Below are 24,895 nucleotides of genomic sequence, written 5' to 3' on the forward strand. Positions count from 1 at the left end.
ATATGTGGCGCCCTCCATGTTCTGACAACACCACTTAAATCATCCAAAAAACAAATTATTACAAAGTTCTATCACCAAAAAAGAATTCCTATATCTGAACTTTTTCGGTTCCACATTTCTACTATTGAGTATATAACTTAAAAAGGGTTAGAGAAAAGCAGCATCCTTATCTGAATAAATTAACAGTAATAAATCTTATCGGAAGATTGATTAATGCTAATTAATCAATCTGTGGGTCGATTTATCTTTGTGAATTCTCTCGGTGGTTCTTAGTTCCTCTGGACTCTTTAAAACTATTCATAGATTTCTACTAACATTTTAAGATTGGCAAAAGTAAAAGCCTACAAATACCAACCAAATCTTTTTCAGATCTGTCCATATTATTCAGCAAAACTGTTCTGTTTGTCGGAAACTTTTGGAAATATCTGCCTTTTCTTTCCAGTATTCTGCTATACTACTAATGATACATATCACAATCTCTTCTGACCACTTCAGCTGCTTTTCTTATAAATAAATGCAATAATGGTCTCTCCACAGTCAGGGCTTTGTTCATTCGAATTTAAATGTTCTAGTTCTGGTTCGATAAACAGAAATCAATTTGCTTTTTTCCCCCATCTCGTTTTGAAATCTCTATCATCTGTTCTCCTTTACTAATTAAAGTAAAATTATTATTCACACTGTTTTTATTAATCAGAGCCTGAACTTCATTAGCTTATCCATTCTGTTCCTCTCCCAGAATTGCCTTTTCGACATCTTGAATACTTGTAAGACATCTTTAGCCTTAAGATATTGACATCTTTATTTCATCTGACTCTTCGTCATCATCTGAACAACTTTCTTTCCACCAGGATATAGCAACCTCCACAATCAATAGATAATGATCGCTTGTACGTTCTGCTGAACTTCATGTTCTCTATCCTTATACATTTCATGTCCACGTATTTTGTAAAATTTTTCTGTCAGATTTGATAAATGGAAGTTGTACAGTGCATGTTTCCAGTTATTGGAGAGACAGCACTCTACGATTTCTGCTTTACAACTTCCAAATACGAAGGTCTTATTAGACTCCTTATAATGTCGTGTAAATATCCTATAGTGTTTTAGTTTGCTGCTTCACTTGCGTCCCTTCTGAACACGTACGGGTTGACTGGAGCATTTCCATCAGTAATCTCTTCCAAAGGGCTTTCTATCAAGAGAAGAGAATCGCGGTGAGGGTATAACCATTTTATGGCACGATTCGTTAAAAGTTTTTAAATCAGGTATAATGCAGAATTTAGAGCGGTATTACCTCCACATTAATAAGCACCACCATGAATCAGCACTGTTATTGGTCATATTTCCCCTCCTGCTGCAACCATGGACATAACAGTAAAATTCTAAATAGCATTGGGGTCCTCTTGTCGTCCTTAAATCCGTCAGTACAAGTCTTTGTGATAGGTGATTTTAATTTACAGCATTTCCATGATATATCAAAACAGAATAAAATAAGAGAGTTCGGCAATGTCATGGCCAAATATCATTTTAAAAAATCATTGCTAAAGAATTCCTTTTTCAGCAATGATTATCTACGCTACTTAATGAATTCAGAAGTTAAAAATAGTATGCGTATTATCTGATGAGTTTTTCTTTTTAATATTCCAACAACTAGTAAAATCAGATTCGCTTAAGGTTTCTTCCAATAGTAAATACTCACCTTGGTTTAAAAAATCACTAAAGGAAAAGTTTAGATTAAAAAAGAGGTTAAATAATGATTATGTACTTAAATACCCATTCGGTGGAAGTTTATGAAAAATTCAAAGCAGTGCAAAAGGAATCCAAAAAGATGATAAAAGAGCTATTTAACGTCATATTAAATTTATTCAAAAGCTAATAAATTATGACTTCAAGCCATTATGGAATTTTGTTAACAGTATTAATATAGCGAATACTTTCGCAGGGTACTTTAAATCTTTAGACGAAATCTCCATGGTCCCGTGCTCTTCAATAAATTCGGATTTATCGCATATGAAGGAATATGATATCATTTGCTAACCATTTCACCAACAGACCTATTGAAAGCTCTTTCTCATATAAAAAAATACTTTTTTACTAGTCTAGATGAAATTCCTCCAATACTATGGAAGAAGGACCAACATCTTCGTGAACATTTTGTTTTCCTCTTTAATTTATTGATAAAATCGGGAGAGTATCCAGACAATTTCAAAACAAGCTTTATATGCTCAATACATAAAAAAGGGATACAAAGCTCAAATGTAGAATTCATTGATTCAATGAACTCATTGATTCAATCGTGTCGCACTTAACAGCTTTTATCGATTTATTTTTAAATAAAGAATAACATGGTTTTAGACCATCCGGTTCTACATCGACAAACCTATTTGTGTTCTGGAAAAGAAGTTTCTCGTGCTCTGGATTTCAGTACCTGTATGGATGTGATCTATACTGGCCTCTCACAAGTATTAAATGAATAGAGAGTTACCTTAGGTCGTAACTCTAGTGTTCCACTCCATTTTCCAATGGAGCAGAACACTCCAGTTGGAATTGAAACACTCATGCTCCAATTCCGCCAATGAAGTGTTCCACCCCCTTTGAATTAAGAGTACGTGGGCCCCAGGGATCGTCCCTTGGTCCCATGCTCTTCACTTTATACATTTATTTATTTTATTATCTAGAAAGTGTGTCAGCATATGACGACAATCTGAAATTTTAAATTTTTTTTAACGGAAAAGTTTCACTGTTTGGCCTAACAACGCGCCATTAGCCGATTTTACATATGGTCTAAAGTACACAATTTGCAAGTTAACATTTCTAAATTCAATTTAATGACCTTCCATGATCCACATCTCAGACTGATGTTATACACTTATTATATTGATTCCGTTCTAGGGGTCAATTTTTGTTCTAATGGCTCTTTTACAACTCACATTAACTCTATAATAAAACGTTGCAATCAAGTTAGGATTCTTAAGACAAGTTGTCTAACCCCACTCGTTCACTTATTTTATAGACTACTTAAGTTTGGTTCTACCTGTCTTGGAATACGCTTCGCTTCTGTGGTCTCCTATTTCTCCATCGCTAGGAAGTTAAACAAATGAAAGGAATGGGTGGAGAAATCCACCATTTTAAACATATCGGTATCGGCTTATCTCAAGGGATATAATCCCCTCCACTTAGAAACACAGATAGAAATAGTTAAAAAGGCAATAATTTTTATCAAGTTCATCTTTTTTTAAGAATCATTTCTGCATAGTTTCATTTTATTACTCTGTCAATCGAAATGTCTGTTTATATAACAGATTTTACTATTTTATATTTCTTGATTTCACTTTTATATTAAGCTTTATAATAAATCCTCAGTCCAAAAACTTTTGCCAACCTGGATTACTTATCCAAAGTAATAGTCATGCTGCTGCCTCATGGCCTTAGTTACAGTAAACGTGACTGGGTTAATGTCAAATTCGTCTGGGTTTTCTAAAGTATATAAAAAATAATTGAGAAAGTCAGCAATGATTAAATCAACGCATCTGCTGATACAAATAGATGGAGAGAAATTCAAAACATAACTGCCAAGCTCTCGGCTTTATATAAATCACAAATGAAAACAAAATCACTGAAATACGAGTAGTAGAAAATGGGACTGTTGCTTTTGATAGGCCTTTCTACAACTGAACGAAACCTCTAAGAAACGTATACGGTTGAAGAAGCCACCAACAACATCCGATAGTCAACGTTCCCAGGTGGTTGGCGTCAGAGAAGCCGAAGTCTCCCTCTCTGACACACGCACATACTGACGGATACATTCTGCTTTCGCTCTCTCTCACGTGAACGAGTTCAACCTCTTTATTGAGCGTCTTCTCCAATGTCTCTCTCCTCATTTAGCCTCCTATCTTCAGGATGCCACGTCAGAGCCCATCCCACCACGGTCAACATTCCTTGCGTGGGTGGTCAGACGCGGGATGGGAAAATTCTCTTGCATTGTTGCGTACGATATCGCAGTAAGACTCTCCCTACTTTTTGGAAGATGCTGGAGGGCAAAGACTCGATTCTCAATGCCAGCCACACCCAACAGAACTCTATGAGAAATTTCTGTCAGCCCCAAACAGGGTTTCATTCTACAGACAGTAGGGAAGAGGACGGGGGATGCTTAGAAACAAGGAGAGTCCTGATAGTTTATGACCATGAAACATTCCAGCGGTAAGGGTGGACAAGCCTGTTTGTGGACACAACCATTTGTCACGGGAAATAGCTCTTTAAATAAGTCTAGACTGACACACTCAATTATCTGTATGAACCCATAAGAGACTTCGAGGTCCACGTCGAATTTTATCCCAACGATTGTCTTAAATATGGTATTAGCGCAATTCTTTCAGCAACATTAAGTATAATTTTCTACTCAAAATTTTGACCACTAGTTCTGAAAAGGGATGCCCATCGATATATTTCAAAGTGTCCGTTACGGAATCCTGCTCCTTTGATTTGGGAACACTGGACAGTGCACTGGTAGTTTATCTGTATAGTCTCCTATTCAGAGCAATCTCCACTATTAACTAATTTTTCACAGAATTTTATTTACAAAAGTATCCAATTTCATGTTATATATAATTCCTTCCAACCCTTCCCAGAATATGTTAGAGAAATCAGGACCACCACAGATTTAGACTGCAGCACAAATGCGACATTTTGTAAACTCCTCTGACCCCGTGTAGCTGCATGGACTATAAAACAAAAATTTATTTATGTACTAACGCCTCTGAACCTTAGTTTCCTCGGTGCTTTCTCTAAAACAACAAACGAACTCGTAATGAAGCGTACGAAATACATCTGTATCTTTTAAAATGCCGTTACAACGTGTGGCCACCATTCTTCCTTCCCTTTAGTAGTCGGTTTGATGTCAACCTTCCCTGACATTTGACCAGCTTACCCCCATATTGCCGGAGGTCATCTTGCGGACTGTAACAATTCCGATATGCAGCTGTTCGCCTCATACCTTCCTCCACTTGTACACCAGCCAGATGTTAGAGTAACTTAAAAGTGCCCGCACCTACACAGTTTATTGTGCTTCAACATAAAATCTCAGGAGGATAGCTTGGGTTTTTTGTTCCCACCCCCAGTGACTCTTCCACCTACTTTTCACTCAGTAGGATAAAACTTCCTCTTTATTAGCAATCAAAGAGTAACAGATGTTATTAAATTTCGAAAACTATACGGTTTTTAGAATCACGCAGCTTCAAAATAATGATAAAAATTCACATCTTTTGTAGTATTACTTCAAGAAAATTGTAAGAACTTCACGCAAGCAAGTAGTCCTTTGTTTAACATTAAAATATATTTTTAAGAATAACTTCTTACTGATAATTTTTCTCTAACGTTTTTGTTTTATCTTCAAAATATCTCAGTGAAGACCTTACTCATCTACTTGGCATTAGTGTTAGCAAATTAACCAACCTACGTTAATTACAACACTGCTTGCACCTTTCGCTACCTGTGAAGAAATAACGTTTGAATAAATGCTTTCATAATTATTCCAGTATTTTAACTAAGTTAAAGAATCCCAATATTTTTCTTTCATAAAATTTGATAATGAAAGAGGAAGCGATATTTTATTATTAATATCAGTTTGATATTCTCTGAGACAGCCATTGGCTAGAAAGGAGTAGGATACGTGCACAGGTGTGAAGTAGACCCCCATGAGCATGAAATTATAATCCAAGGGGTATTCACCCTCAAAGGTTATATCCCTTTATTGGTCTTTATGAAGGAATTGGTGCTTCTAGATTGTGACTAAGTCGCAATCCAGAAGGGTGGTGTCATTTCATAGCCTACTTAAGTAAAATTCTGAAAATGCTGTTAGAAATATTAAGAATGGTCATATTAGAAAGGATATTAGTTCGTACTGGAGAAGAAAATATGACCAATATAAATGGGATGTCTGAGTACAAGATGCTAGAGTTTCTTCTGGGTTTGCAAGGTGGTCTCATTAAGTTTCCTTTATTTTCTCTGCCTGTGGGATTGCAGAGCAATGGATGAGTACTACAGAAGAGAATGATCTTCCAGGATTGAGTTAACACAATGTGGTAAACAACCCCTTGAGTCCAATAAACAGGTCTTTCTTCCACCACTCCATATAAAGCTGGGACTGGTCAAACACTTTGTTAAAGCATTTTATCCTTAAGGGTAGCACCTTCGAGTATATATAATTTGGTTCCAGAATTTTCTGATGCAAAAGTGAAAGATAGAATATTTATTAGTCCACAAGTTAGGCAGATGTCGGCCTCACGAGAAGTGGATGACAAAATAACTGATGCTGACCAAAATTCTTGACAGTTTTTGATGGCTTTCTTCGTAACATGGAGTAAAAATTACAAAGAACTAGTTGATCGAAACATAATGGAATGGGATGTAGAATCAATAAAGCTTCATTATTTGCACTCTCACCTGGATTTTTTCAAATCAAACGAGGGCTATGTTTGTGAGTCCGGTACGCAGTTGAGGGAGAAGAGGTACCAAGGCAAGTGGGATGAAGGTTATGATGGGCGACTGTATCTGGTTCTTTTTTCAGAATGACCGCAAAAGACAGATGTTCAAATGTAGGTTTTTACTTTTTTTTATTGATGATTTATTTCGCTTTTTGTTTACTTGTAGCAAAGATTAATACTCCGTTCTGTACAGAAGTTAAACATTGTTAATAAATCTGATTACGATTATTTTATATTTACTCTTCTTTCGTTTCTGGACAAACTATTGAAGCTATGCAAAAACTAAGGTTATATTCGAGATCTACATGCCCGAATTCATTAAGAAAAATCAAGAAAGGATGAACAGAATCGTTATGAATTTTAATTTCGATATTACTGATCAAAACACAGATCACTGATTAATCAAAGAAGCTCATATAATCGATAAAGTTTTATTTTTTGTCCCAGTGGAACAAGGGGATCTCAAAGGATGTTCAGAGATTCTGCAAATGTTAATTTGTACAACTATATTAGTGTTTATCGTTAATTTATACTACGTTTAAAGATCATAGTATCTAATCAGATTGGTCAAACATGATTGCAGCGTAATAAATCCTTGCTAAGACTGCCTTATAATTGTATTCATATTTTTATGACAGACTTCAATAGCATCATTCTGTCCAGTTCTCCAACTTACTGATATCATTGCTGGTAGATCTTCAAATTACGAAACAATCTCCCCAAACGCATATCTGTGCTCTGGATCATTTGTAATACGAAGAAAACACATTTTGAAGTACAGAAGACACGCATAAAATATGAAGTGCCAAAAGTTTAACTCTACTACGTATTATTAATTCGGTTTTGAAGACTATAATGCAAATCTTAAGGGCCATCTACACAAAGTGTAAGCAACAGAAGAGATGTCCACTTTCTTCAGTCAGCCCAGAACAATATCATATGTGAAAGAGATTAAAATAGGGATAAATAACCTTCCATCAAAAGGGTGGCTTTGGAAATATTGATTTGAAAGAAAGACAGAATAAATGGCTTGTTTTATCCATTGTAATATATTCTTATTTATCTAATACTCATTTTCCGCTGACATCAACATCAGAACTTTTACGTTGTATTGCAGGATGTCGGGATAAAATTAAAGAATATTGAAAATCGAGGGACTGAAGACTAGGTTTTATATCATCGATTGTCAGTGTTTTCAGAGAGAGAGAGAGAGAGAGAGAGAGAGAGAGAGAGAGAGAGAGAGAGAGAGAGAGAAACATTTTGTAGGATTGCGTGAAAGAGTTGGCACATCCTTGAATTACACCGCGATCTTCAAAGTTTAGAATCGCGCTAACGTGGATAAACACATTGATGATATTGTCTCACCTTCTATTCTTCGCATTTCTCACTCGCGAAAATTCCTTGACCATACCCTTTGCTGAGCTTATCGTCTTTTCAGACTGAAGACAAGCAATAAATCTTTGGGAATTTCAGATAAAGGTGGACTAACACTCCCCGATTTGGGACAGTAAGAAAGGGTAACCCTGGCATATACATCTGTTTTGAGAAATGTATGGATACGGGTTCGGCTTTTCTTTGCTGGTCTAGCTCCAACGGCTTTGATTCTGAACTCCGATTTGTTTGTGGAGTGTTATCAGGAAATCAATCCTTGAAAATGCCGATAAAATTCCTGATAGTTGTTTATATAATAACAACATTAGGTTTCAGCCTGTCTTTATACAGTACCACGTCCAAACGTCACTCGCTATGTTGTTTGTGTACAAGGTGAAAGATCAATTACACACATGAATTTCGGAACTCATATCTTGGGTTGTCAGACAGGTAGATAAATGAATCGTTGCCTTAGAAGTCGGGTCACTGGACGTTGTTACAATACTTAATATCCGTTGAGTCACACTCCAGTGAGCTTTCACTACCGTGGCAACATGAATGGCCAAAGCACAATACGGGTACACAGCTACCCCACTACTGTATACAGGAAGAATTTCCTACTACCACTTAATGCCACTTGTTCCTTCAAAGTAAACACATTGCAATAATACCAGCTATTCTGTTTATGATTACACAGAGCTACCTAGTCTTCCGGATTAAGACAAATGGCAAACTATCTTTGGTTTCTTTGATAACAATTTTTACGTATCCAGATAAAAGCAACTTGATACGTACAAGAAAGAATTTTCCTTAGGCCATTATTCAACAGACATTAGGGATCCAAAAGAAATACTTATTACTAAGAAGGAAGAAGACGGCTGTTTGTTTCCCGACCCTCATCATTGTAAAGGGAGAATTCGTGGTGGGGTAATTATTTTCTTCCAATAGAATGTTCGACTTCTGTGTTGTTTGTAAACGGGAAAGCTTTTCTGTCATATTGACCTCGCTCCCCCAAGGCATGAAGGCAGGATTGTACCCTTGTTTTTCTATTATTTACCTTTCTGAATAAATAAATAACATGGAGGCTGGATCTGCCCTTGACCGATGCAAAACAGTTCATAGCACCCTGCCTAGTAATGTACGCACGACAAAATATTTGGTTGCTCGTAAATTTTTCAGCTGTTGGCAATCTTGGCAAGAGGGTGGATGCTATGATGATCATAACTGAAGATTGAAGTACTGGCCTGGTCAACAGTTATCGGACTTAGACAATTGTGAGATCCCTAAAAATGGGTTGAGAGAGAAACTGCCATGCTATAATACGAAAAAGTCACGAGTAGTTGAAATTTATCCGATGATATCAAAGGAAACAGTAAGACTGGTCACCAATTGCCCATCTATTATAATGCATGCATCTCTGGACTCATATCAAGCAGGACAAGCGCAAATATCACTCCAGGGGTGAAATGGGTAATTACAAACCTTTAGGTTTCACTTTGGTGTTAGGAAACATTATAGAATCCATGATTTTAAAGCTCTAAAATCGTGGGTTTTAAACGATATATTCCAAGTCTCGTCTGAGAGAAATATTTATGTACTTTAAAGTCACTCAGTAAGTAATGGCCCCTCATATGGAACGCATTAAAACAGAAACAACTGTAGGGTTTTTCTCGATATGCGTTATTCACGCAAAGCTTCTGCTCCCTTGTTATCATCATTCATGATTATGAAATCAGTTTATTTATCATCTTGCTGGCGACATTCTAACAATTGTTATTGAAAATAGGCCTTTGTACGTTACTTCAATTACATTCTAATGAAAAATACCCATGAAATAATACGCAACGTATACAGCGTGAAAAAAAAAGTTCGATATGATCCAGAACGTAACTCAACTTTCTTTAATTATTTCAGATTTGCGCGTTATTTTAATCACTAGGTGTTGCTTCTATATCTGCTGCAGTTTGCCACTGGATAATTTCTGTAACATTTAAACCGCTAATAAAGTTATATTTAAAAATTTTAGACAAGGACAGTGTGTACTTGCTGGAATCTCCATCCCCCCAATTTGAATTTTGTAGAGCTGGAAACAGAAGCATCAGTTGTTGAGCGGTGTTCCTGTGAGCAGACACTCCACAGCCTGATGGCAGAGTAGCGACCAGGCTCGGTTTGTAGTTCCGATAAAGATTGGTTGCGTGTCTGACGGTTTATCTGTTTTTATCTCAGCTAGTTTCCGTAATCGTTTTCGCCTTGGTCGTCTAGACTCAGCGTTTGAATCCGCAGTTGGTTATCCTTGACAAAAGCCCGTGTATTTAGTTCCACAACGGAAGAACCTGTTACCACACATCCGAGCATAAAAAAAAGAAAAACAAACAGCCCGACTGTGCTTTAAAAAGATTTGTTTCTTCTTGATTAACACATTCAGAGATTTCCTTTTTTTGGAGTTCCCACTAGCGCAGTTTATTCCTTCTAAATATAAATAATTATCGTTTGCATTGTTTGCGTGAAAAATCAACCAATAAATGCAACATGCGCCCTCTACATGTTTTCGAGTGAACTACCCACAAAAAAGGCTTAGCGTTGTATTTACAATAGTTGCCCTTCCGCTAAGAGTATAGAAGTATTTCCGATGTAGGTGTCAGGAGACCTTGACCTTCACAGAAAAGAGAAAAAATGAAGAGGTGGTTAAACAAAAACAGTCTTTTCAAGCGGGTATTATTTGCTAGCATAAATAATGACTGTAACGAACTTGCTACTTACAGCATTCCTGGTGAGCAAGTCAGGGGTAGAATGGCTTATATTTTGCTCGTGGTATTCAACTAATAAGTGGCTTATTAGTAATGAAAGCGAATACAATGGAGAGGCCTTAAGCACAGTGTTTATGTTGTGTGCAGGTATTAAAGAGAGTTGTTAGTCACACAGAGGAAATGACCTCCTATAGGAGTAAAATGGGATTATTATACTCGAAAAATGGATTCTTCTGAAGGATAAATGAAATACGTCAGCAATAGTCATAAAGGGATGAAAAAAAAAGATGTCAATATGAATTCACATTTTTAAATAACATAAATACATGCTCGTTTTAAGCTTTGGTAATTTTATAAATCTGTCAACGAAATAAAATGATTTTAGCTATTATTACGCCACCTGGACTTCTGTATTTGTTTTCCTTTAATGATCAATTCTTTCTGCTTTCCACATTGCTGTTAAAGTATACTTGGGCCTCGTGTACCTTTTTTTTTCTTTTTTTGTTCCAGCAGACACTGAACTCGCGTTCCTTAACGACTTTATTTTAAAACAGGGCTGGGTGAGGAGGGTTTAAAGACGTAAATATTTCAGGCGAAGAGAATGAGATATGCAGGGTGTTGTCACGTCTTTTTGCAGCCTATTAGACAAATGGTATGTGAAAAACACGAATACACACACATTTCAGAAATTTGCTTCGCTACAATCCATTTCTTTATATTTAGTTTTGTTTAAGATGGATGAAAGACAATAATAGCCATATTCTTTCTGGAGGACGCTTACATTTTGCACGTTCCTTTGCTCCCATAATTCAACCTGTCTTTCGTTTGTGAATGTGTGGTGATAGATAAACAGTAGGATGCCTGGGTTCTATTTACTTGGCAAGCCGTGGAAAACAGGTTCATTAGATGCAGGGCTCGTTCTTACATTGTGGGGGAGGTGGGGGTTAGAACTGAACAAAGTTCGGATACTTCAAAGGGTGGAACCGCTTCGTGGTTTGTATGAATAAAAGAAGAATTTAGTCTTTTGTTGTTTTGTTTGATAGTAGGGGCGAACATGAGTGGGAAAGTCTTATTTTATCATTAAGGGTCAAATCTATGCAGAGGTTGGTTGGTTGGTTGTAGTGCAATGTCGAATGTTTTCTCTTTGAAATTAAAACGTTCTTATAACCATGCTATAAGCACGAGTTACTATATTATTGTACTGATATTATTTATAGCCTGATGGCTGCTAGTTACTGTCTTACTAATGTGATATTAAAAACAGCAAGAACTTTTAAGTAACGCCTCAATGCCTGTTGGGTTAAATGATCATAGAAAGAATTTCAAGATTTATGAGTTTTTAAAAATCCGATCTTTCATCCTGAAATTTCATCGCAGTTCAAGCGTGGCAGTTTTTTTAAACCTAACATAAATAAGATTATGAACTGAACTTGATTTACTAAGGATGAAATCTTAAACTTCTTTGAAGTAATTCATCTTGTAGGGATGCATTACTAATTTTGGAGAGTGCGCACTATTTTTTTAGATATCTATAAAGTTCGGTTTGCCCTTGTGCATTATTTTGATACGTCTGAACGTTGATATCTCACAGATGTTGAGTCAATTTATTTTTCTTGATAATTATCCTGGAAATTTTATCAGAAACGATATTATTTAAGTCATTTATTTCATTAAGAGGATCTTTAAAAAAAAAAACAAGCTCATTTTGCGTAACTTCAACTAATTTTATATCTTTTGTTTGTTATAGAACGGTAGGGGTTATTATTTTGTTGCAATGCCCTAATGGCTTTTCTTTTTTGTTAGATATTAGGACTGGATTTTTTTAGATGTTCATTTATCAGGGTAGAATACGATATCGCACGGAATGCTGTGCTAATTGTAATTCACTACATTCTGTAGTTGTGTTCTTAGAACAGATTTTTTACACTATATGGGTTTAAAATTGAGAAAGGAATTCGACAAGGGGAGACAATATCTCCAAAGTTCTTTACTGCTGCCCTTGATGCTTTCAGAAGATTAGACTGGTCGCAGAAAGGACTCAATGTGAACAGAGAGTACCTGAACCATTTACGATTTGCAGATGACATTGTGGTCATAAGCCACGATCCCAAAGAATTAGAGGAAAATCTTAATTAATTATGCAGAGTTAGTAAGGATTTCGGGCTAAAGATGAATATGGCTAAAACAAAAGTAACGATGAACCAGTAAGGGCATACTTGTTGCATAATCATTGAAGGAGCAGTAATTGAAAAGGTAGATTCATATACTTATCTGGGACAAGTCATTAGCTGTAATAATGATAAATGGCTGGAAGTCAAGAGAAGAATAAATTTTGGATGGATAGCATTCAGGAAATATAGTCACATACTGAGGAGCAATATCCCAAATTGTCTGAAACGTAAAATTATGAACCAATGTATACTCCCCACCATGACTTATGGAAGTGAAACTTGGGCACTCACCAAAAGAATGGAAGAGAAGCTGAAAACTACACAGCGAAAAATGGAACGAATTATATTAAAAATCAGACTGTTAGATAAGAAGAGAAACACATGGATTAGGCAGCAAACTCAAGTAAAGGGCATTCTTATCAAAACTGAAGAACTAAAATGGTCTTGAGCAGGACACATAGCTCGAAGACATGATGACAGATGGACTAAGAAAATAACAGAATGGTACCAAAGAGGAGCTAGAAGAAAACCTGGAAGACAACAACGGAGATGGACAGATGAAATTCACGAGTTTGTGGGTAGTAAGTGGATGGCCATTGCACAAAACAGAAGGAACTGGAAAGACCTTCATCCTATAGTGGATTGAAAATGGGTGATGAAAACTGAATAAAATTCTATAAATACACGTAAAGTTACCTCTTCTTTTTTTAATGGTTATGTTTAAAAAATTTAGACTATTTTCTTCTATTTAAAGTGTATATTTTAATCTGTGTGGAATGTGTTCAACTGGTTTAAAAGCCTGTCTGTTATAGTTTTGTGACTGATTATGAGGATATCGTGTACAAAACATTTTAACCTGTGAGAGGTTACTTAGGGTTAATATACTATTTTCAATTGCTGTTAATTAACTATCTGAAGATGGAGATGGCAGTTCATTGAGTTACCCACGCCCATTGTTACAAGATTATCTTCAAAGAAGTAGCTCTTTCCAGATTTCATCGGAAACTTGCATCTCAAAAGGTTCACAAATAAAACTTTTACAAACGTACACCTCAAAGTTTTCAAATTCTTTCGTCTATCTCTTTATGAGCATTTAACCCAACGAATAGTGAGGTGAGTTACGTAATAGGCTTTTGCTACTTTTGCGGAGACTTCTGATACCATTAGAACCTTGTTGAAGAATGCTGGTTAGGGAATGAAAATTGCTGATGGAATCAAACACCTCTCATATGCTTGAGATCAAATTGTACTGTAGTGGAGATTACTTTCATATAATTGTAAAAATGTAATTCAGATACGTCTAAATAAGCTAAAGCTGGTTCTCCAACGGTGTTACTAAAACTTTTATAACAACCCCACAATTTTCCACTTCTAATCAATATCTGTTGCTTTCCAAATTAATGCCCAATAATCTAACTTTGAAGGTAGAAACGTTACTGTCCATTATTGACAATCATGGTGAAATTTCTCTCTTGATTTCATCGGTAGCTCCAAGATTTTCTGTGAAAAATAAGTCTGAATGGGGGTGTATCTCATTTTTCGTGTGTAATATGACATTTTCAAATGCATGTTTCATTCTATTATGGAAAGTTATAAGACATCAATTTACCAGAAATTTATTTTCTTAATTTTCAGTGTTAGCCGTTTGCTATTTCCCCGTTGACTTCCACGGTACTTTCATGATTCAGACTCAAGCTTCCTCGAGCTACGGTCATGCAGCCACCACTTTCTCCGAGGTTACGATAGATGCCGATGCCATTCCCCCGTGGGGGCGCTGCCATCGACGAAGGGGCAATAATGTTATTTTAAAGGACAGGTGAGAAGCCAGAATTATATCACAGGTGAGAATTATATCATAGTTTATGATATAATTAATTTATGTTGCTTATCGATGCTGTTTTGTTGCAGTACTGGAGGAGAAGACTGCATGAGGTGCTTTCATTTAACTCTGAAAACTCCAAACGTTATTCAGATACATACTGAAGGTAAGGACCGTTTGAATTAAGTTTTGTTTGTTTTCTTTTATTACTCTCTATCTTTCTCTCATGTATTTTTGTCTTTTTGCAGGTCTAGGGAAATGTTATACCAAAGAAGAAGCAGTAAAAGCAACCTGTCCAGATGATCGAGCAGTCTATGAAAGAAAATTTAAAGAAATAATGTTATATCGTGAGTATTTCTAGCAGCCATTGCCTTCTCCTTGTTAATGCAGTTGGTCCCTTTTCAGTATAAGCACTAGAACATAATAAACTTGAAAATAAAAGATAAATTAGATGGACCGCTAGTTATAAAACTAGTGGTCCAAAGTTGTGTGAGAGAGAGGAAAACATCTTCCCATCAGAGTGCTGATGTCGACTCGTGTTCCGCATACATTAAAACCGTAATAGATACACCCTCGTGGTTATGTAACACGATTCGCCTTCCAACTGCAAGGTTGCTCGGTCTTTTACATTTCATTCCTTAGACTAATTTAGGCATGGAATGGGGGATAAGCATCCCTGCTTCTTTTTTCTCTCCATATCCTCCTACCAAGTGCTACAGTAACGCACGAGAGTGGAATGCAGACGCGCAAGAAATAAGTCGCAACGAATGACCACTTTGTAATTATCCATCGGCTCGCTACGCCCTCTGTACCATCACACCCTTTGTTTTCAAGGTCTTATCGGTACAACGGCCAGGGTGTGGGTGGGCTCAGTGCAAAGTGTCGCTAGAGGGCACTGAGTAATCAGTGGGTGGTGAGAACTGTAAGACGGAAAGGACGGCGCCCATGAGTGGAATGAGGTCAAACAGTAAGTTTGCTGCGATCACGAGAACCTGTTTGTTGCAGACTATCGCAGGTGACATAGTACCATATATGAGATTCATCCTCGTGCACATATCGGGCCTCGTATATCATCTACTCAGATGCTAATCTAATTGGTTAACTCTTTAAAAAGCATCAACTCTTCAACAGGGAAGACTTCCATATTTAGGGATCGAAGCTAAAACATTTCCCAACCTCCCAAATTAAAATGTTGCCGGGCTAATCATAATTTAGTAATATCTACAACTAATTAATAAAATTTTAATTTCTTAATTCACAAAAAATCCATCATTCACCTTTCGATCTCTCATACCGGAAAAATCCTGCTCAACCCAGTGATAACAAAAATTTGTAATTTCATTCTTATCGTAAGGAATTTAATAGTGTTTAATTAAGGGCCATGCGCATTCTTGTCTGTGACCAGATACATTACACCAGGACCACCCTTTACTCTTGTTCCAAAATAATCTTTTCTCTCTGGTTTATTTATTATTTTTTTAATCAGTTTATTAGAACTTTTCAACCCTTCACCTGACCCCTTGGCTACGATCGTGCCGTCTGTCCAGCATTCTTCTTTGGCGAATCTCGAATTTCAAAGGTTATTGATCTTTCGTTGTGAGTGTGGCGTACTGGTTATTTCATTTATTATCCGTTTTTATTTGGGAACTTTATCTGCCCTTTGGCATTCGGGATCGAATTACAAATCCCATCCACGAGTGAAAGATTCATGATTGGAACACACATTCATTACCAATGTAAAGAAGGCAGTAATGTACTGCTTGCATATTTCTTTTAATTCTGAACATGAGAATGTAATCTGTACCCGAGGTTGTCCTTCTGAAGAGTTGGTCAATGGCGCGTGCCTCTTTCCAGGTTTTTAGTGTTCAGTGGTTGTCTTGAGAAAGTGTGTATTCCAGTCATCGTGTTTGTTGGCTATGGGTTGGTGTCCATCTCTGTTTTATGGGTGTATTTATTTTACATTTTAAGGTTTTGCATCATTAAGGGCTTTCTCGTGCTTATGAATACAATACATTCTTTTCTTTCTTATGCCTTGAGTAGCCTGTTTGAGTTAATGATTTTTTCCGGCTACGATGGGCTAGCTGTTTAGCTATAAAGCATTTTTGGTGTTTATTAAGAACCAGGATTTGGTTGTTAGACGCCAAATCTCTTCCTTTTTACTCCTTCAGCAATTTCAGTCAGTTTTCGCTTTAATCAGTTGATTGCTTCCTATAATGAGGTTGCAAAAATATCCCCAGTGGTATGGAGATAAATTTCAAGACATAGGAGAGCATCAATTTCGAAAGAATACAACATTTAGCAGCTAAATGACAAAATATTATTTATTAACTCTAAAATATCATCTTGATTTTACAATATTTTTAATATACTTAACACAAATAAAACTAACAATACTGAAAGTAAATGTATTTTATTAAAACAAAGTATGACCTTCATTATTTATTCACTGTAGTAACATTTATTATTTCCCATTATATTAATTCATATTATATCAATTTAGATTTCTTATTTAATATTTATTCAATTTTATTATAGCTTAATAAATTCAGTTCACGTTTTATATTTCATCCTAAAAACATATGTACAGGGTTGTTAAAATTAAAGTATCCCTATGTAGAGGGCTCTAAAGCGAGTTCTAAGGCTCATACTGAAGAGAAATTTGGACAACAGGTACAATGAAGAATGCGCTCGCCATTTATTGGGGAAAAAAAATTAGTTACAAAATTTGTCACTATATGGCAAGTAACTACCTTAGTTACGATTATGCAAATAACTTACGTAATTTGCATAATTAGACGTCATGTGCTGGCTATTCCAGTTTATGTTACGTTCTGCTGTAGAAAATGCTGTTCTTCGAATGGAAACTGTTGTTGACCAAAATGGAGGCCACATTGAACAATTGTAGCGCTGTTCAAGTGATTTGTATTGCCACAGCGCCATATAGTGACAAATTTTGTAACTATTTTTTTTCCCCGATAAATGGCGAGCACATTCTTTATTGTACCTTTTGTCCAAATTTTTCTTCAGTACGAGTCTTAGAACTCGCTCCAGAGCCCTCTACATAGGGATACTTTAATTTTAACAACCCTGTATTTTCGATTCGATCAGCTAACTCAGTGGCAGATGTTTCTTATTGAGAGTTGCCCAATATCCAGGCAAAAATAACACAAGCTGATTCCTAATACCGAGATGCCTAACTGGGAATGTGCTTCAAATTTTCTCTGATCATAGCATGCCTGACATCCAGGATCTGTTAATAGCTTAAATTATATTAGGTCAAAATTAAATTACATAAATTAAATTATGTAAGGTCAAGTAACGATAGGAAGCGAAGTTTTTGCAGTGTAAACACCTTTCTCCAAATGATTTACATTCTGCAGGATGTCGTGCAGCATTTGGACTGCAACCTATGTTTGTCGAAAAACGTGATCAACATCGTTTTGATCCTGGCCTTCTATAAACGAAACTTTTTGGCAGATTACTCGCAACCTATCAACCTATTGGACAATCTCTGTACCAGCATCTGTTGGAGATGTGGTACATGGATGTTGGAGTTGGTTTGAACTACAACATACCAATTGCGTTTATTTTCGAACTCATCGAACATTCTGGCGCCCATAGGTAATTTCCCTTTGAAATAATCCACTCCCCAATCGGGTCTATAAGCAGTCGTTAAAAAAAAACCTCAGGAAACAGATGCTTTATTGTATTGCTGTATAATTATTTATAAATTACGTAATAAGCAAACATTCGAACTATTCATAAACACAACTACTGGTTAAACAATAGAATTTATTAAAATACTAGCAATATTTTTCCCCAATAGACTCACTAAAATGAAAATGTTGCTCCGTAGGTTTAATTAACTCCAGCGTTTCCACTCATAGCAATGACGTCAACTTTCTGTTCCCAGGAAAGCTCCAGCCGGATACTTCGACATCGATAGAAAATGTCTTCTGTCCCGTAAGTGGTAAATTTCGATTTACGTATTCCGCTAACAACGGCGAATTCCGCTGCGACCAGTCACTGTCGGAACTCAGCAACTGTCCACTGGGAAACAGGCTGGTAGTACACTTTAGGCAGTGTTCATTCCCCAATTTAGGTAAGACACGATCTTTTTAATATTAAAAGGCAATTTTAAGTTTTTCATAACAAAACCTTTTAAAATTAAGATAATCACATACAACAATCCTAACTTTTATTCTTCCAGATGCCAAATTTCAATGTTTGGGCGACTGGGGAGGACCTTCCACTGGTGACCGTTACCTTGCACTGCTCGAAATTCGTGAAGAACCAGACACCAGACTAAAATACCGGTGCGGGGTGAGTATCTGTTTATACTCCAGCACGACCAGTAGGTCAGAGGAGTTTGCAATTAACCATTTCGACAATAATCTCTCTCCCACTAAATACTTCAACCTTCAAAATTACTATCTTCTTATCTATCAAAGGAAATTTTAATGTCTTATATGTTCTTTGTTTTTATTTCAGATGTATCGTCATGATACGAAGACGGGTCGAGTATACGTGTCTCTGTCGGCAGATTCCACTTGCTACAACCAACTTCGATCTGCCACAGATGGTTATGAATCTCTTATACTCACACCGTGTAAGAAAAGTTCTCTATTACTAAACTAATTTAACTCATTAATTAATATAACTTAATATTAAAATCAATTGATTTTATTGCTTCTCCATATATTGTATTAATGAGGTGTCTAGTTCTCTGAGGAGCTATCAATAACCATTAAAGTGGATGTCAAAATGGTAGCGCACAGTTATGCTTCTCATAACAAAAGTGCTCTTTATTTGCGATGCAAAACCAGTAGCGCTATGCCCCCCAGGTCCGCCACTACTGAAGATTCAAGGAAAGTCAACGGTATGGTTGTTAAACAGCAGGATCCATTCGAAACTTGATCATCCGTATTTTGCACTTTATATTCCAAAAAGGATTTATTAATTTTTAATTCACTAAAATTTCTTATTATTTTAGCAAGATATAGATAGCCTTTTGTGGCTATCTTTTTTCTAAAATACTTTTCGTAATTAGGAATGCAATGCGTGTGCCAAAATACACGAACTTACCATTATGGTTATGTTTCCTTTTCTCTCCAAATCTTCTTAAAATATGCGATATAATTTTCACTTCCATCTCTACTATTTAAATATCCAATCAATACTTCATTGTTCAAAGTTTCTACTGCTCTTTATCAAGGTATTAAAGAACTGTAATTTCATCTTTTCAATCACCTTTCCAACTCCACTGGATAATACTTCTCTTTCTTCCAAATTAGCTATAAAAGGCTATTGCTAACGCCATCTTTGCACTGCACCTTACTCCCAAAATGAATTAACTGGTAACTGTTTTAGATGGACCCCTTCATCAGCCTCTTGGTTTCTACAATTCTGCTAATTCCATTTCTTTGCTGTTTAAGCTTCTAATTTGATAGTTCTTATCTTAAAGTATTGATAAATCCGATAGCGTCCTTCCTTTTTTGGGATGCGTATAAGGTATAATGACATCAATTTGAAAAGTTTCCTTTTGATGTGTTTTATAATTTTAGGTCAGGCATTTGTGTCGAAATAAAACCAACGAAATATTATTACCAAAACATTGAAAAGAAAGATAGTGTAATTTCATAGATACCATCGCCATAAAAGGCATATCCATTCCATGTAATTATTTAATAGTTTTCCCCAAATTTCAAATACCCTCCCATAATTAACACGGACAATTCATCACACACCAAAAAATTGATTAAACCCTACAAACAAAGTAACCACCCAGTGTCTGTCATTCCCAAGCCTTAGAAACTTTCATCCTTTCAGATCCGGAACGCAGTCTACCTATGGACGTCCAGAACGCCCGCAGTCGATTTCCCGACTGGGCTCAGGGTCAATGGGAAAATGTTCAGGTCACCAACAACATCTTCGTGTTTCACGACCCCACCCGTCTTCAGAAAATCACCTCCCGCTACATCCACCAAGAAAACAACACCCCCAGCAACCGATTCGTTGTGTTCACAGCCACCCACTGGTAAAAAAGAACTTCACTTTTGTCTTTTGAGTTAATTTGCTTTGCGTAATTATTCCTTGATTTATGTACAGATAATTGAGTGTCTGGATGACCTTTCCATACCCTTACTTTTTCAGTGGAGATGAGTCCTACACCTGTATATGGCTAAATCGGCGAAGTTCAAACGTCATGGAATTCCAAATGGGTACGTATTGTAATAAATCTCTGGAATTAATCGGTTGCTCGATAAAGTCCGATTCGGGATGATAGATGGACATTAAATTGATTGAAGTTGTCTTTGATATTCAACCGTGGGTCCTCTAATGTTTCAACGCTTGCCACCTCCTAAAAAATGATTGATTCTTTGACAGAAAATGTTTAAGGAGGTGCTAAGCCACACATAAATCACTTAGGTCATTAACGTGAATAATTTCTCTCATACGCAGTTGTCTTTAGTTCATTTATAAACAGTTTGTTATTCAGGGAGTCAGAAAATAACCGGTTCTTTAACAAATCACACCCTACTGTTCGGGCTCAAAGGATTTTTTTTAATCTCTTCGCACTCAAGATATGCTCGTGATAAATTAAAGGAATTAACAAGGTATTGTTGATCTGCCATCTCTAATATAATAAACTCACAGTTTATAAGAAAAAAATCCAATTTTTCTCCTGGTGAAAGCCAGTTCTAAAGAAAAAGTATTATTCAACCAATTCGTGTTTAGTTTCCGAGATCAATTCGTATATTTGGAAACTTTTTTTTTTAACTCCAGGTGGTCCATGTTTGGCATTTAAAAACCTTACATAATCAACGATTGCTGAAGTATTTTTTTAAAATAAAATATATATGTTAAGAGCTACAAACTCTCCAATCCTTATCAATTACAACCACAATATCGATATTAAATTATCTGGTGACGTTTCAGGATTCTTTCTGAATCCCGTCATACCTAAGTGGGGCTCAAGAAGGCCTCACTCACAGAACATAACTACGAAATGTTCGAAGGAGATGGGGAGGGAGGAGATGCCCAAAACTCTATTGACTAAACATGGGTTTCACCACTTCAAGCCTACCAATAAGCAAAAAGCAAAGTGGTGGTATTGCACTGGTTGATGAGAGTCATCTGCCACCTAGTGTTAGTATTATATTGTGCTTTATTTATCCAATTACTTATCATAACCAGTTTTAGGATTATTATCTCTCCCCGAAATATGTAAGAAAATATTTCAGCTGAACCTGTATACGATATTTGAAGTCCGGTGTGCAATCTTCCACAAATCTGTGATAATGCAACAATTTAATATAAAAACGTATTAAGGACATTCATCAACAATCTGTTTATCTTATTTTGATAATTATACTCATTTCCACATTTTTGGTAACACTGTAATCTCCCCGCATGCTGAGCAGTGGTTGTAAGGTTACACTTACACAAACTCATCCACAATGGTATAAATAAAAATGCGCACAATCAAAGCGGAATTTTGAGAAAATATCAAGATTCACCAGAACCAAACAAATCAACAATTTCACGATTATTAACCCGTTTTCGTGACACACAAAAAAAAATAAATAAATAAATAAAAATACAAAAGATATCATCAAATATGATGAAAAGATTCCGTGTATGTATTCAAGAAGTTTGACGTTTTTCAGTGTTAATTATAAAATTTAATAATCTAAGAATTAATGATATTTGAGTTTGGCAATTTGGAATTATTTGCTTGTAGATTCGCAAGAAGAATGATTCCTTACCAATAACAATCTCCCACTATTAGGGGAACTCGTAAAGCATATAAGTTGACTTGTGTTCGCTATTCGTGCGGTCCACGGTAGCACAGTTGTTGCGTGCTTGTTCGCCGAATGGAAGGAACTGGGTTCGAATCCAGCAGAAGGTATTTAGGAAGATTTCCTGCCTTCCTCAACTCGGTGCTGAGTTGTCGGTCTCAGGCCGTGGAGTGAGGTTTTCTCCGGGTACTCCGGTTTCCCCTCACAGACCTAAAATCGACAGTCGGTTACACACACGAGGTTACAGACCACTACACTTCGCGTATCTTGAAATTTCAATGCCCCTTTTAGGGGTATTGAACTTTCAAGGTAGAGCTACCCCCGCCCGGGAGAGGGTAGTTCCTTGCTCCCATAGAAAATGTTTAACTAGTTTATTCTTGCTTCAAACGTTTGAATTTGTTCTTGAGTCAAACCTTTTTTAAAAAAATATTCTCCACGAGTTTTCTAGTTTTTGATTCAAACATTTGTAAAAAAAAAATTTTTTTTTTTACAAATGAATTTCTTCACCCTAAGAGTTCAAAATATTTGAAATTCATTTGTAAAAAAAAAAGTCTTCACCCTAAGAGTTCAAATACTTTAGGGTGAAGACTTTTTTCACCCTAAGAGTTCAAATATTTTGAACTCTTAGGGTGAAATATTTTGAACTCTTATATATTTGAACTCTTAGGGTGAAATATTTGAAATATTTGAACTCTTCACCCTAAGAGTTCAAAATATTTGAACTCTTAGGGTGAAGAGTTCAAATATTTTGAACCCTAAGAGTTCAAATATTTTGAACTCTTAGGGTGAAGTTTTCTCTTTGGACAGAATCAAAGTCATTGAAATAAATGTGTAAGGGAGAATTTCTGGAAAAGTGTAGTCCATGTTTCTCAAATAAACCCTCCCTGTGCTGAAATTCCCCTTATTCGTCAATTTTCCCCAGTCCATCTAAATTACCAATAAGGGTCCTTGTCCTATTATCTTAAACAATTTTTTATAAAATGTCTAGTTAGCTCAAACTTTAAAAAAATATCAGAAATAGAATGAAGTTATAAATCATTTATTTTTTCAGGAAGCCGATCTAGCCATCAGTTCACAGAACTTCTGTGTGACGATTATCAGTTTCCTCTGGACTCGTGGACAACCCAAGGCAGTAAGCTTATTGTTATATACGAATACCTTGTAAAACTTAAAAATCTGTTTAATTACTTTTAACAGTAGAAGACAATGGAAAACCACTGACTTCTACCATTAAAAGTATTTTGCCTTCTACTGCAATGTTGATATACCATCTTTATAATTTTTGGATGATTTTGCCACATCTTTTGAAATCTTATTTAAATGAACAGCGTATATATGTTCATTAAATCTGCAACTCTTAATTAATAACTCATTTTTGGCAGGAACAAGTACTCTGGAAACTTCGCCTTGCCCAATCACAGGAGATTACACAGGAGTTGTCCCTGGTGGGGCTGGATTGTGTGCCAAAGTTGCATCCGACTGTAATAACAAAGACATCATGTTTTATACCGTCAGCAGCTGTGAAAATAGTTCGCACATCTACGAAGGTATGTATTAGTACATACAGTAGACCCCGGATAAGAAGTTTTCCAAGGGACTGGAGGTTTAGAACTTCTTAGGAGGGAAAATGACCTAAGGGTATGAAATATTAACTACACAAATAAAAAGATAAGTTAAAGATCGTTTTTAAGTACTATTTCAGAATGGGGAAACATTTTTAAATTGAGGATTTCTAATTGCTTAACTGGAAGAATGAGCTCCTTTGGAGTTTCAACATACCTTAAAAAGTCAGAACTGTTCCAACCATCAGAAATTAACGCGGTCGACGTATCCAATTACGAATATCGATGAAAATAATTGCAGTATGTCTCTTCCATTATATCAAAATGTTCCAGCGCTGAAAGCATCTTCAATGAGTTGCCCTGATATTGAACCACCTTGGACAATGGATTCCCGAATAGACAACACTTCACCAGTGAATTCTAGGCGGATCTAGGTGGTGGTATCCGAGGAGAGTAAGTAATATTAGCCTTCTCCAGTGGCAAAGCATTGCTTATTGCATGTAGTGCAATGTCAGGGCAACTCGTTGTGAAGGCATTCACAATGAGATGTAAAAAACAATGATTTCACCTAACTTCGGTGGTTTACTACGAACTAAAATGATGCCATGCACTAACTCGTTCGATTACCAAAATATTTATATCATTTAATACAAAAAGAAAATTTCTAAATTGCAATACAGAGCTGAAATTGGGAATAAGAAACCAAACGTAGTACAGGGGAAAACTTCTTATGCGGGAATTTCTTATTCGTGGTTTTTTTTTTTTTTTTTTTTTTAAAGAATTCACTCACTAATAAAACTGGAAAGAAAATTTAGTACTAACATACTATTTTAACTTCATCTCTCAACAAGTTTTTAATAAATAAATAAAACGTTTTTAAGACAAATAAGATGGTTACAAGTTACTATCAAAAGACAAATTTTGTAGTTTTTCTTTATTTCTAGTGG

At 36.0% G+C, this 24,895-nt stretch overlaps 1 protein-coding gene across 2 annotated transcripts in view; it reads left to right on the top strand.

Moving 5' to 3' along the window:
* LOC150078976 (uncharacterized) overlaps positions 1-24,895 on the top strand; it is a 38,837-nt gene that overhangs the window by 8,273 nt on the left and 5,669 nt on the right. Inside the window, exons 2-11 of one of the 2 annotated variants that reach the window (XM_090384065.1) lie at positions 14,401-14,581; positions 14,674-14,750; positions 14,833-14,931; positions 18,441-18,686; positions 18,795-18,907; positions 19,076-19,193; positions 20,414-20,621; positions 20,738-20,805; positions 23,438-23,518; positions 23,769-23,933. In XM_090384065.1, coding sequence (XP_090240191.1) covers positions 14,401-14,581; positions 14,674-14,750; positions 14,833-14,931; positions 18,441-18,686; positions 18,795-18,907; positions 19,076-19,193; positions 20,414-20,621; positions 20,738-20,805; positions 23,438-23,518; positions 23,769-23,933 — 1,356 coding nt within the window. The remainder of the gene's footprint in view (positions 1-14,400; positions 14,582-14,673; positions 14,751-14,832; positions 14,932-18,440; positions 18,687-18,794; positions 18,908-19,075; positions 19,194-20,413; positions 20,622-20,737; positions 20,806-23,437; positions 23,519-23,768; positions 23,934-24,895) is intronic. The other variant, XM_090384066.1, reaches the window with a different exon arrangement.

Source organism: Mastigoproctus giganteus, chromosome 10, assembly GCF_048544385.1.
Source record: "Mastigoproctus giganteus isolate SK-2022 chromosome 10, ASM4854438v1, whole genome shotgun sequence".
In the NCBI taxonomy this organism is placed as follows: Eukaryota; Metazoa; Arthropoda; class Arachnida; order Uropygi; family Thelyphonidae; genus Mastigoproctus; species Mastigoproctus giganteus.